Source organism: Centruroides vittatus, unplaced genomic scaffold (assembly GCF_030686945.1).
Source record: "Centruroides vittatus isolate TY-2023 unplaced genomic scaffold, ASM3068694v2 contig_1154, whole genome shotgun sequence".
Classification (NCBI taxonomy): Eukaryota; Metazoa; Arthropoda; class Arachnida; order Scorpiones; family Buthidae; genus Centruroides; species Centruroides vittatus.
The window spans coordinates 2,613,581-2,627,311 of NW_027120741.1; the positions used below are offsets into that span (position 1 = coordinate 2,613,581).

The 13,731-nt window shown below is 28.5% G+C and overlaps 2 protein-coding genes across 2 annotated transcripts in view; one reads left to right on the forward strand and one right to left on the reverse strand.

The window, feature by feature from the left end:
• LOC136978928 (synaptogenesis protein syg-2-like) overlaps nt 1-1,364 on the forward strand; it is a 43,323-nt gene extending 41,959 nt beyond the window's left edge. The window contains exon 8 of the mRNA XM_067274766.1: nt 107-1,364. Coding sequence (XP_067130867.1) covers nt 107-177 — 71 coding nt within the window. The 3' untranslated portion in view covers nt 178-1,364. The remainder of the gene's footprint in view (nt 1-106) is intronic.
• LOC136978919 (organic cation transporter 1-like) lies at nt 1,289-9,763 on the reverse strand. Its single transcript, XM_067274757.1, has 10 exons — nt 9,428-9,763; nt 3,231-3,334; nt 3,001-3,155; nt 2,766-2,934; nt 2,550-2,676; nt 2,347-2,468; nt 2,008-2,222; nt 1,758-1,939; nt 1,506-1,684; nt 1,289-1,435 (listed from the first exon to the last, which is right to left on the reverse strand). The coding sequence occupies exons 1-10, from the start codon at nt 9,737-9,739 to the stop codon at nt 1,354-1,356; spliced, it is 1,647 nt and encodes a 548-aa protein (XP_067130858.1). The 5' UTR covers nt 9,740-9,763; the 3' UTR covers nt 1,289-1,353.
• Between the last annotated feature and the right edge of the window lie 3,968 nt (nt 9,764-13,731).

Genomic DNA, 13,731 nt, shown 5'->3' on the forward strand with positions numbered 1-13,731 from the left:
TGTAAACTCTTAATACTCAAAAAATATCATTTTTAATAAGTTAATTAATGATAATTTTATATTTTTTTGTTTAAAAAAATTGATTTTGTCTTCTTTTTTCCGGCAGTACAAAACGGTGGAATATCCAGGTTATTACATTGCTGGACTATGTTACTGGTTATAATAAATTTTCGGTAACATCGCTGGAGAATTGACGACACAGTGACAATCACCTTTATAATAACATCTCCGGACAGGAGTTACCACCAACTGGGGAGTTATTCTAGCACTGTTTATTTCTTTGCCTCGTTATTTTGTAATGTAGGCAGTCTGATATGTAAATAACCCATACGATAAATGCAGTAATTGTGTTTTGGATGCCGACTTTAAAACTCGACTGCGGTCATTCTCTATAAGAGTTCACACTGTACAGAATCAAGCTGAGTGAACAAAAGTCGAACTGTGCCCGCATATGGATACTATAAACGAGTTCTTTTCCTGCTTAACTCTCTTCGGTAGATTTTAGAGGATCAAAAAAAAAAAAAAAAAGGTGGAGAAGGGAAAGTGGCACAACCACCGAAACACAGTTACTAACCGGACCAAAAAATAAAATAAATTAAAAGAAAAACCAACCTTTCCTTGTTATATTTCACAAAATTTTCCAGTGTTAGTTGTGACAATAGTGTCATTAAAATTGTCTTGCTTTCTTCTTTGCGTGACTTGTTTAATTAATGCCATTATACCATTCACGCAGAAATTAACTCGTTTTCGTTCTATAATATTCTTTAACACGTAAAGAATAGATGTCTTTGGAATCTTCCACTAGAATGATTTGTCCTTCTCGTGTATTTTTTTATAAATCTAATTGTTTAAATATACAAGACAGAAACAAGATTATTTTACTGTTCGATGAGTTTGAATATTTAAATTTTTATTATTTATCGAAGCGTGAATTGTTTATTGAAACTTTACAAATATTTAAAATCAGACATAATGTTATTTGTTTGTTTCTATAATTTTTGCCAGTAAAAATTAAATATATAATTTTTTTTTTTTGAGTTTCTTTAAGATAAAATCACGTACGATCGTACGAAAATTGAGTTTAATCTCTAACACCTGGACAATAGTTTTCGCCCAGATTTGGCATCTTCGTTTCCCTTTGATAAGCTAAATTCTTGTCATATCATTAATAATGCTGTTGGAGAAATGTAATTTGCAAACAACTACTCATTTGATGAAGTGAATTACTAAAATATCTTCAATACCGATAATCACTTAATGAAATTAAACCCGTATATATCTGTAGTAATTACTGTAACGTATCAATATTTATTTGATGATTAAAGCAGAAGGACATAAATAAAACTAGGATTTTTACATGTGAAGAGATCTTTCTGTTGTTGAAATTGTCTTTGTTTTCATTTCCCTCCATTCTAAAGATTCCAATTTTTTCTTCCTGAAAAAAAAGCATTTAATGGTTTCAGATGTGTTAAAAAATTCAAAACCTTAAAAAAATGTCTCTTTACTTTCTTTTTTCCAGAAATGGGCAGAGGAAAAATGGTTGCCCAATACCAAATTTGCTACCATCTTCTATGGTTTGTGGAAGGGGTTGATCGGCAGTTTCTGGTAGAACCAACGCTATAATTGCCGAACCGATGGAGAGTGTACCAAAAACTAGTAGAGGATAATGAGCATTGAAGTAGTTCTGAAAGTTAAATTAGTAAAATCTAATCGGATTCTGCTTTTTAATGTTTGAAAGCAATCGACGATTAACTCACCAAATAGACGATGCAAGGCGAGATGCAGTTTCCGATATCGCCGATCATTAACTGAACTGCTACACCTCTTCCTCTTATAGCTGTTGGCAATAGTTCGGTACCGTACTGAAGTGTAACATCGTAAGACCAAGCGTAAGCAAATCTTAACACCATTACACATATGAATTGTAACAAACCTTGCTCTGAAATGAGAAGCGCAATAAATTAATTACAAATGATTTCATTTGTAAATTATCACTTTTCAGTTTACCTTTAGGCAATGCCAACGTGGAAATCACAGTAACAGTTCCTACGATGTTACTGATAAAGTTGGCCCATCTTCGACCAAATTTTTCGGCCGTAACAAAGAAGAACACGTTAGCAGCCAGTTCTACTATAGCTCCTATAGAAAAGGCTAAATATACGTTGAAATGCAAATTGATGGTTTCTAAAGTGTTTCCGTTGTAGCAAAGAGATACAAAAAACCTGTAAATAAATTTAAATTTATGCGGTAACGAAATTTATCGATCAAAAATTTTAAATTGTTTGTTTTTATTGCAATTTTCTTGATAAATTTACAAACATTACTCTAGAATATTAATATATCTACCACAATATTAGCAGAAGAAAGAGATTCTTCCTTAAATATTTAGTACGTATCACTTTTATTATTAACGAAAAAATCTCTTTAGAATCCTCCTCTTCTTTTTTTTCATGGGAATTTTTCCTGTTCTGAAAGGTAAATAAATCATATTAATACATAAAAATACATCAAACAGAAAAATTCATTATTTTCTTTAATTAGATATTTACCAGAATCCGTTTAAAATGATCTTTATCCAGTTTCCTCTTATTAACGGCGGAAATTCGATTTAATATTTTAATAGCCTCATCCTTCTTTCCTCTAGTTAACAGCCAACTAGCCGATTCGGGAACCCACCTAATAACGTTAAAAGTAAAACATTCAATAGGGTCGGATATAGGAAAACATCATCAATCGCCAGCAAAAGTAAAACAAAAACATCTCACCAAAGCATAAATATCATTAATACATTAGGAACCGAGCAGATGAATAGCATTTTTCTCCAGTTTCTGACGTAGTACAATATCCAAGGTGATACAGCAGCTGTTATCGTCCACCCGACTCCTTGTAACATCCCTATCATTGTTCTCTGAGATACACCAGTGTATTCGATGGCTTAAACGAGAAGCGAAACCTCATATATCAGTTAATATCAATTAAATTTAATAAATGAATAATTACTCAAGAGAAACGCCAACGTAGATGATGTCAATACAGTCAGCCCAGTCAAGAAACGAGCGGCAGAAAATGTCAAGTGATTAGTCATAAATATAGATAACACGTTAGAAACGATGGAAACTAATTCTAAAATGATAATTGTTCTTCTTCTTCCAAACCTATTAAAGATAATTTTAAGTCATTTACATAAATTACGATGAATAAATTCTCTTGGTTTTATCGTTTAAACTTACCTATCGGATATAATCCCGGATATAAAAAATCCCACAACGGAACCGATCCAGAAAGCCATATGAGTTAAATACATTCTCCAATTCTCTTCACACACCCAATTTTGCTAAAAATAAATAAAAGTAAATAAAATAAAATGCAATTAACTAAATTAAAAATGTTTTAATCAAAATTTAATTATTGTTTTATAACAACGAATCCCGTGGAGAGATTTATTTAAATGATTCGTTTAAATCCCTTCAAGAGTATGTACGTTGCATAAATAAAAGTGGCAATAAGACCGAGTCGACTCTTGTCACCAAATTACGTCAACAAATTACAAATTCTCCCGTCTAGACACAGAGAAATAACAATTAAGCTAGCCATGCAAGAAGCTGTAAGATTTACGTCAAAACGTTTGAAGTTTTCAAACTAATATAAACGGGATCACACCTTTTCTAATCTGGGGATTATCGCCAAAATTAACGGATTAAAAAGCAACTAGAAGAAGCTTTAGTAATGTATAATCCCTCACGGATTACTCAGAATAATCAGAATGCATATCAAACGGATATAAAAGATAATTGTCCTGTATTAATTACGCTTAATGCAATAAAGAATTGTTCATTCAACAAACGAACGTTCTGTTTCTGTCACTTTATTATTTTGTATTCTGCAGTACGCTTTCGCTTTTAGTTATGGCTTTTTGGTGAACATTTTTCCTTTCTTCTTTCTTTTTTTTACCAGGAACCTACAAGAGCAAATCAGTAAGTAATGGATAAAAACGATTGTTATCGTAAAATAATGACTTTTTAAAAGCAATTTGTTAGATATAGGTTTGATTTTAGGGGTCTAAAAAATGGTTTTAGATGAAGTGATTTTAGTTTAAGAGCCGTATTGTCGTTTCTGACGTAATAGTTGACGGATGATTTATAAAGTCGTTCCGCAGTTACATAAAGATCTCATGGAACCATATGATCTCATCGAGTGAAAAATGAGTTGATTACCATTACCGACTTTCGAAAAAATTCGAATTTAAACGGCTTCCTTCTCTTACTTTTCTTTCGACTTTCTCCATAAAACGCCGTATATGGGAAAGTATTGTTTTCGTGGGAAAAAAATCGATGTCGAGATTTCAGCTGAAACATAAGTTTTGAGTGTTCTGAATACTATTTGACTACTTTAGAGCTCTTTCAACATATACATACATACAAATACTCTTATGTATATACTCGTACCTTCCCTTGTAACTAATTTAATGTATCCATTATAAGACAAAAGAAACAGGGAAAAAAATCAATATTTTCATTCAGTTTAAATCGTATAAACAAAAGAAATCGCTAATTAAAAAATATATATTACGGCATCCATCGCGATAAATTCTTCGCGATGCGACGCGACGTGACGCGAAGGCAATAAATAACGGCACATAAATTATGGAGAATCCACACTAAGCTACTTAATAAAAAGTCAACATAAAAAAAAATAATAAAATAAAAATTACGCTCGAAATGCAGGAAAAAATCAAAGTTGAATCTCTATGATAAGGTAACACTATTATAACTACGAAATTAGTTATAAAGACACCTTAGTGATTTATATCGATTTTGAAACAGATAGATGTAATTAATGAACAATACGATTAAAATTGATGAATGAATCGAATTAAAGAGAGCAGAAATGTCGCAATTAAACTATTAAATAGATGGATAAATAGGAAAAGTAAATTGGAATCGTTAACTTAACTATCTCTAGTTACGTTCGATTGTTTCTAGACATTTTGACAATTATTTTAAGAAAAAAAAAATCGTTTTTTTTTTGTTTGTTTCTATTTCCAAAAAGCTCTCTGATTTTTATAACGAAACGTTTAACTAAATTCCGATACGATAGTAATATTATATACACACTTTAATGTATACACACAGACAAACCTACACACACACTTATACGCGTGTATATATAGAAACTTAAAGTGAGAGATGAATATTTATGTCATCATTAATGCAAATTCGATAATTTTTTTTATAAAAAATAAACAATGTAAATTATAAAAATTGAATTAATAAATATTAAAAGAATTATTCCCGGTTAAAAACATCTGTTTATTCCTAAACTTAATTCTTTTTTTTCCTTCATCATCTCTTTTCCCTTTTATTTTCTAACTCATTTAAAATTTTAACTAAGAACGAAAATATATACGTATGTGTATATTTTCGTTTTTAAATATTCAGATTGATATTCAACTTTTTTAAAAATGTGGAATTATACTTGAAATATAATCGCATTAATTTTTTTTATGTATTAAAGTATAAACGTTAAAATTACTTTAATTTTCTGTTTTTTTTTCTTTTTTAATTTTTTAATATATTAAAAAATAAATATTGTTCTTTAATTAGCATAATATAAATATCAAAACTGTAATGTCTTCGTTTAAATAAGAGAAATTAAAATAAAGAAACGAAATTTCTATTGAAAAAAATCTGTTAATAAATACAGTTTTTTACAGAAAAATAATCTTCGTAATTTAAGAAATTTTTATCTTAGAATCCCTTTTTTTTTAAAAAAAGAATATATTTAATTAAATTATTAGCATCCAATTTAAAATATGACTTTTTAAATTTTATATATAAATTTTAATACATTTAATAGAATTTTTCCTCTAAAATTTCAAATTTTGTGCTTTTGATGTAGAATCTTAAAAATCCCTTTAAAAAAAAAAATCAATTTTCAACGATAAAAATATAAATATTATTCAAAAATATTTCAAAATAAATAAAAATAATCATTAAATATGTTTTAATCTTATTAAAAGTATTTTCCATTTTATACTACGATATTTTTCTTTCTAAAGAATTTATAAGAAAATTATTCTCCGGGATCTTTCCCGTTAAATATTTCATTAAAAACTCCCCAAAAAATCCCTGCAATTTTTCATTTAAAATCCCTAGAAATTCCCTAACAATGAAAATTTAAGTACATCAATCTTGATTTCGGCATTTCTATGATTTATAAAACAACAGAATATCACAAGAATGATATTATTTAGTCACGAACACTTTTACTTTTGCTGTGAAATATCTGACAACATATATATTATGTCACATGATTAACAGTTTTCTTTTCTTTCTTTTTTTTTGAGTTATTTTCGGAATAACAGATATTTTATAATTTATCCGATGTAATAAAGAAAAAAAAATCCCACAAAAACACGATATTTTTCCTTCCCCACTCCTTCTCTCTTGCGTTTTCTAACATCAGACCGAATTCTGTTATTACAAATAGTGTTTGGATGGCAAGCGATCTCTTATCTGGTTGTATAAAAATGGAAAACAAAATTGAATGGAAGCAGATTTGAAATAGATTGTTTATGACCCATTCATTTTCGGTTTGAAGACGAAGATTATAAAAAAAAATATATAAATATATTGAAAAACAAAAAAAAATTTAAAAATTCTTATCGGTGAATTATTAATTCCGTTACATCGATCGAATTTTCTTAGCACGGTTAAACGAGTGGAGCGATAACTGGAAAAAATGTTTTCTTGTTATTAAAATTTGTTCCTAGATGGCACCACGATCTTCATCAATATTCAGATTATCAAACAAAACACGTCATACCGAAGGCATTCGATTATCTTTGTATTCCGAGAAGCCTTTCTTTTCTATTTAAATATTCAAAGCTTGAATTATTTTTCTTTAAAGTAAAAAAAAGAGCATGCCAGAGTTTTCAACGAAAAAGATATTTTTACTTAAATTCGGGATATAGGTCACGCTCTTACCAAATCGTTGTTTGTCAATTGGTAGCCTAAATCAGTGACGGTTGTCTGACGTGGAAGGCGCAACCTCTATGTTTACGTGTTTTGTATAGTTATGTGAAGAATACTCCATTCCTATTTTCAAGAAAAAAATATTTAAAAAAGAAAAAAAAATCCTGCTTTAACCGTTGTGGATTTCTTTTAAATTTAAAAAAAAAATACTCATTATTTTTCTAACTTTTTAATTAAATATTCACAATTTGAAACTTAAATCTATTAATTTCTTCGGTGTTTAACATTATCACTCACTTTATATAGAGGCGTCAGGGAGGGTGCTTATGGTGCTGCAGCTGTTTAATAACTAAGAATTCATTTTTGTTTACTTTAAAATAAAAATAAAAATATAATAACGTATATCGCGTGACTTCAATTACGTAAGATTAAGTAAGTAAAGTAATTGTAAGGTTATAAGCGACATTCTCCTGAAAATATCTAGAGGCTGGTGCCTTGGATCTTCCGAGCAGCACCTTCTCAAAATCCTGGATCGCCATTGTACTGAGTGATAATGCTTTCGAACCGTATAAAAGTCAATGTAAGAAGGGCCATCGAGAGGGGAAGTCGGGAAGTTTTCCCCAGGCCGGAGAAAACTTACAGGCTTATATAATGATTCTTATTCTTATAAATTTATATTATTTTTATTATTTTTACCAACAAAAAATATTTAAAACTGCATTTTATTAATTAAAAAACATTCCGTGTATTTCATTTGTTCAAAAAAATAATAAATAAAGGCAAAAGGGCCCGCTCTATTCAGGTCCCATACAATCTATCGATGCTCTGAACGTCTTGATAATGTTACATTGTCTGGCATCTATTTTGAAAAACAGTAATCACCGAAAAATGATTATTTAAAAATTTTTATAGGGATTTTGTAATGAATCCCGATATTGTTATTCTATTCATACTTTTAATATTTGTATTAATGATAAAAGATTTCTATTTCTATATAATATTATCTATAATCTATTGTAATATATACTATAAACGTATATTCGAACTTGATTTCTTTGAATAATTGCAAAACTTAATCCCAATATTTGTAACTGTGGCAAAATATATAATTTCTAAGATCATATTCTTATTTTAAATATTTTAAATAAATTTTAAAAGAAAGAAAATATGGTTTATAATTTAATTGTTTATACAGTACTTTATTTAGAGTGATGTATTTAAACATAGTCTTTATGCATTTTAAAATATGAACAATAAACTTACGAAAGCAATTTGTATAGTAGATTTGGCAATTGTTTTTCAACTGTAATATCATGGGCTTACGAGTCGGAGGAGCAAAGGGGCAACTGCTCTTCCAAATCCCAAATTCAAATGAAAGAATGAGGCAAATTTGGTCAAAGCAAGAACAAAAAACAAACAAAAACAAAAATAATAGACAAAGAAAGCGAAATAATTAATAAATTATTAATAATGGAAAATTCAAAGTTGGTACCTATGTTTTTTATTTGTAAAATTTTGGGAAAATCGGCAAATCAACCCTCTCTGTCCCCTTAATCAAAGTGTCCCCTCAAGAATGTCATTCTCCTCTCTCGAAGATAAAAAGCCTGCGATTTTCTTCTTGAAAAGTGTACATATTTTTAAAACATTGGTTCTTTCTTCTTAAAAGAAACAGTCACCGAACTTTGAAAGGGTTCAATATAAGAACAGATCTTTTAAAGATCATTTTCCAAAAAATAAAATAATTTATAGCCTAAATTAGAATATAGAATCTTCTTTTAATACTTTAGCTTACTTCTCCTTGGGCTCTAATTATTATTCTAATCTAACAACATAAGCTATGAGTTATGTTGTTTAAAAATTGTTTCCAACTAAAAAGCAAGTTGGAAAATATTGACAAACGCTATAATTTTATTTGAAAATAAGAACATAAAAATTCATAAAGTTAATTTCAATTTATAAATGTTATTACAGAAAGAGTAAAGTTTTAAATTTAATTTATGATAAATATTTGACGGTGTAGTTATAAAATAAAATAATTTTAAATTGGACTGATAGCCTGCATACTTTTATATATAAATCGATTTCTGATCAAAGAATAAAATGAGTAATGTAATAGTTTAAAGCGGAAGAAATAGTCATTAAAAAATAAAAAAGCAACATTCAGCGTTAATTTTCATTTTGAAAAATCATCCCAAGTGTGTTTTTGATAGAGAAGGAAATGAAAAATATGTTGCTGCTATCCCGGTTACTTGGTAAGGGGTTTTTTTCGACACAATAAAAGATATCGAGCGAAGAATATGCTGCAAGTTGCAGTCGAGAACATTAATGGACCTCGAAATAAATTCTTTATCTACGCTTTAAAATTACATAGATACATTTTATAACTATTATTTACAATATTACAAAAATCCATATTAAAATAATAAAACAAAAACAAAAAAATAAGGCTTTACCTCGCTAGTCATTGTAGGAAAGAGTTCGTTGTAATCGTAATCCCAACCAGAATTACATCGAACTTTTACCGTTTCGTTCAAGTTTGTGTCGTTTGGTCGGATATAAAGATGGCAGGAATCTCTGTTAATCACATCCAAAGAATTGTTGGCATCTGGAAGCGAACAGTTGTGTTCTGGTTCCAACAAGATGAAGATCTGTGTCCAATAATTAAGACCAGCGGTGCTCATGGCACCGAGAAGGAACACAAAGGCTAAAAGTTTTTGGTATAAACCGAATCCTCCTGCGTCTTCTAGAAGTTCTTCGAATGTCATCTTCTTTCGTAGATAAATCGAGAAAGCACAATCGTCTCCTATTCTTATTTATAATAGGATAAATATCTTACGTCACTAGTCACATGCTCCAAAGTATTTCTACCACCGGAAAAATTACGATTGTTTCTGATTACTAATCTCGTTAATCTGTTAAGACCTTCGTTAAAAAGCCGCGTAAGCGTTTTATTTCAAGTAAACAGTCGTTTGCCGAATTTTTAACTTTCTCCAACGACTTATTTACTTGGAAATTGCAAAATCGAATTTTAAAAGAATTGAGTTTGAAGAGTAGAATCGTAGTCTTGAGTCAAAACTTTAGACTTTTCTAAGTTATATTACATAAATATTTATGTACTGTGTTATAACCAAACCCGAATTCGTTATTTTTGTAGAAACCCCGTCAACATTCTACACTATTCCAAATTATACTCTTCCTAATAGAGAACTTTCTCTATTAGGCTACATAAAATTATAAATATTTTGTAATTAGATATTGTAAACATATAAATTATAAAAAATGAATTTTAAATTGTTTTCTCTTTTTCCTTTATTGTTAGATTTTAAAAATTAGTCTAAAGTCTGATAGAATTCCAGTTACATATACAAGAATTCTAATTTCTATTTAATAAATACTAATAGTTATAATAGTTTTAAAGTATGTACTGTACAGTACAATGAAACAAAATAATTGAGAGAATATTTGTCATATGTTATTTTAACACTCATAAATCTGCAATTATACAGGTATTTTTGATTTTTATATTGCTATTTTTTCTGCCAGTTTATTTTTGTAATTACATAATGTTCGATAAGTTATATATATAGCCTATTTCTAGTAATGAATTTAGGGTATAGGCAACCTAGACTTCGTCTAGAATCTCGCGCCTGTAGGGCCTCAGACATATACAAATATATGCTTATCTATATTCGATCTTTGTCCCATACTCGAAATCCAAGATTCTAGACCTTGCACAATATCAAATATCATGTGATACGGGCTTTAATTTACATAAACTTATAAGTAGGATTTCCTAAGAATCAGTGCATAAATTTATTTAATTTTTCTATTTAGGCTTACTACATCTCGAACCAGAAAATACAAATTTTCATGTATTTAATCTAAACGTATATAATTGATTTTTAAAGCTGTAAATCCGAGTGGCAAAGCATACAATCGATTTTTCGGTACCCTATAAATTATGAGAATCTAATTGTAAAGACTTCTTCTTTATTTGCTACATAACTAATTTTAAAATTACAAAAATAAAAAATAAAAAAATTTCTACATTATTTTAAATTATTTCTGAAAGAACAGATTCAAAATAAAAATTAAATTAAATTCTCAAGTAAAAAAAAAATTAAAACAGAAAAGTAGAATTAACTTCAATATCCTTTGTTTAATTACAAAACGGTACAAATTAATTGTATAAAGTGAAATTCGTTCTTTATTTACATAAATATTTTTCTTCGTTCCCGTAAGCATCTTCCAATTAATTTAACAGTGACAAACTAAATAATTTAAATTTTGTTGAAGAGAGAGAGAGTGTGTGTGTGTATTAATTGTAAAGACGATCCAATCCAGTTTTATAAACTTTATACATTAAATATTGATCAAAAATTTGATATTCTAAAATCATTAATATGTTAATTTTATTATATTGTACGTTAACAAATGTTGGATTGATTTTCTAATGTAACGATAACGGTTATGAAAGTTTGTTGTCACTTTATTTTCTAGATAAACGATACAACAATACCATCTTTGACGAAATATATTTACGCTCTTTTCTCTTTTATTTCGCTTTCTCTCTTATCTATAAGTAGACGTTAGTAGAAGTTTACGGGAATACAAACTGTCAAAATAGATTAAAACATATATGTATCGTGCAAATAAAAATAAGACTAGCGACTCAGCTTTTAACAGCTCCTCAAAACTAAGAAAGTCAAGAGAAGGAAAAAAAAACAGCCCTCAAGGCGTCTTCAGTTTTAAAAATATCTTTATACAAGAAGAATAGAAAAGCTTTAGTTCGACTTATATAGATTCCATTAATTTTCTTTCTTTCGTTCCCTCATTTTTTTTCTTTGTGTAAGTCCTTGTTTTATAATTTAAACATAGTAAAAAAAAAGATTGAGATTTAATAACGAGATGATTTATCTGATCGAAAATTTAATTAGATTTGATCAAAAATTAAGTAATATTCGATCAAGATTTATTAAATTTTGATTACGGTTTATATAAAATGCAACTTTAAAATTGTAGAAAATTTTTATTCGGGGTTTTATTTACGATTTTTTTAAAAAATTCAATCAATATTTAAATTTTATCCACTTCATTGCAAGAGTTTCTTAGTTATGCAACGTATTTTTCTTAAAATGAAAATAATAATATTAACAAGTTTACTGTAGAATTTAATTAAAAGTAGATAATAGTTACTGTAGTAGAATAATTAAAATGAACAAGAGCATAGTTTATTTTAAATTTGCTACAATTTTGTTAAATTTTACAAGACATCTTGAGATTAAACATAATTGTATTAACTTGGCGGCACGGATTTTATTAATAACTTAAACGTATAATTCCATTAAGAATTTTAGGGAATAAATACGCGAGAGTAATGCTTAATCTTGTGTAAATCAGGATTATAAGAAATTGCCAAGAAAAAATATAATTTCCGTGTTATCTTCTGTGCAAGAAGAGTTAACAAAATCGCTGTAGTTACATAACGTGATCTATAGTAAAAATGTCAACTAATTTGATCTATCTCGTAATTAACCAACGAAGAAGATAAACATTGTCCCTATATCCTTAGTAATTATGTTTGCTGTATAAACCTCATCTTTTTCTTCTAAACAAACTTTATCTCGTACTTTCGAATTAGGCATTCAGAGATATTTTATTTGTGATATTATCCAGAGCAGAAGCAACGTACTAATGGACGTTATTGTGACGAAGAGCGCACTATTGAGAAATAATATTATACCATCTATAAATCTAGATTACTATAATCTGTGGATTTCGTAGTGCAAAAAGTAAATCAAACGTTGCATCTATCCTTCCATCTGTCAACACAGAGTAAAGTCATTTATGAAAGAGACGTTGTAAATATTCATTCTGTCTGACTTTTGAGAAATTTGATAAATTTAAACAGAGAAGAGATTAGATGTTCCGAATTATACTCGAAGCATATTTTTATAGAGTTATATTCGGCTTTGGCGTTTTTATTTCTCCATCGCGGTAATTTGGCTCGATTGTTTTAGCCCTGTACAAAAGATAGAGAACGAAACGTGCATCGATTTACCTGATATTTATAAAATGACTTAATATGCAATAATTGTATGCAGTAATTCATGCTATTGCAATATCTAGGTTAATTTATCTCCTCTGCCATAAATTATCCATAAGACAAAGATGTGATGCCTTGCATGGCTTGCTTCATCTTCTTATCTGTTATCCTGTATTTATCACATCGTTTAATCCTGACTGATGTCGCTCTTATGGAGGTCAGGTTAGGGTTTGTTTTGGTTTATTTTAATGTACCGTTCATGATGCTGGTATTACAATTATTAATGTAAAGAATAGTCTCTTTCTCTTTAGGGCATGGGATAATATCTCAATTTGGCAGGAAAGGAAAATTTAAATTAGTAATTCTCCAGGAATTATGTAAATAAAATCTTATTATTTTTAAATAATTAATATTAGATTTGATTTCTGAGTATTTAATATAGATTTATTCGTATTAATTAATGTCATTCAACGTGCAAAAATTTATGTAATGCAATACATTTAATTGTATTGTCGGAAGACAGTTTATATATATTATCTTTTTATTGTACTTTTATTGTTTGGATTTCATCTTTATCTCAATTACAATTTAACGTACTGTTCGTTGCAATTATACACAAGGTCTGTAAAAGTAAAATTATTGCAGTTTTACGGACTTATGTATCATAGTGTTATAATACAATACATAATTTACAGTTAATTCAGTTACACA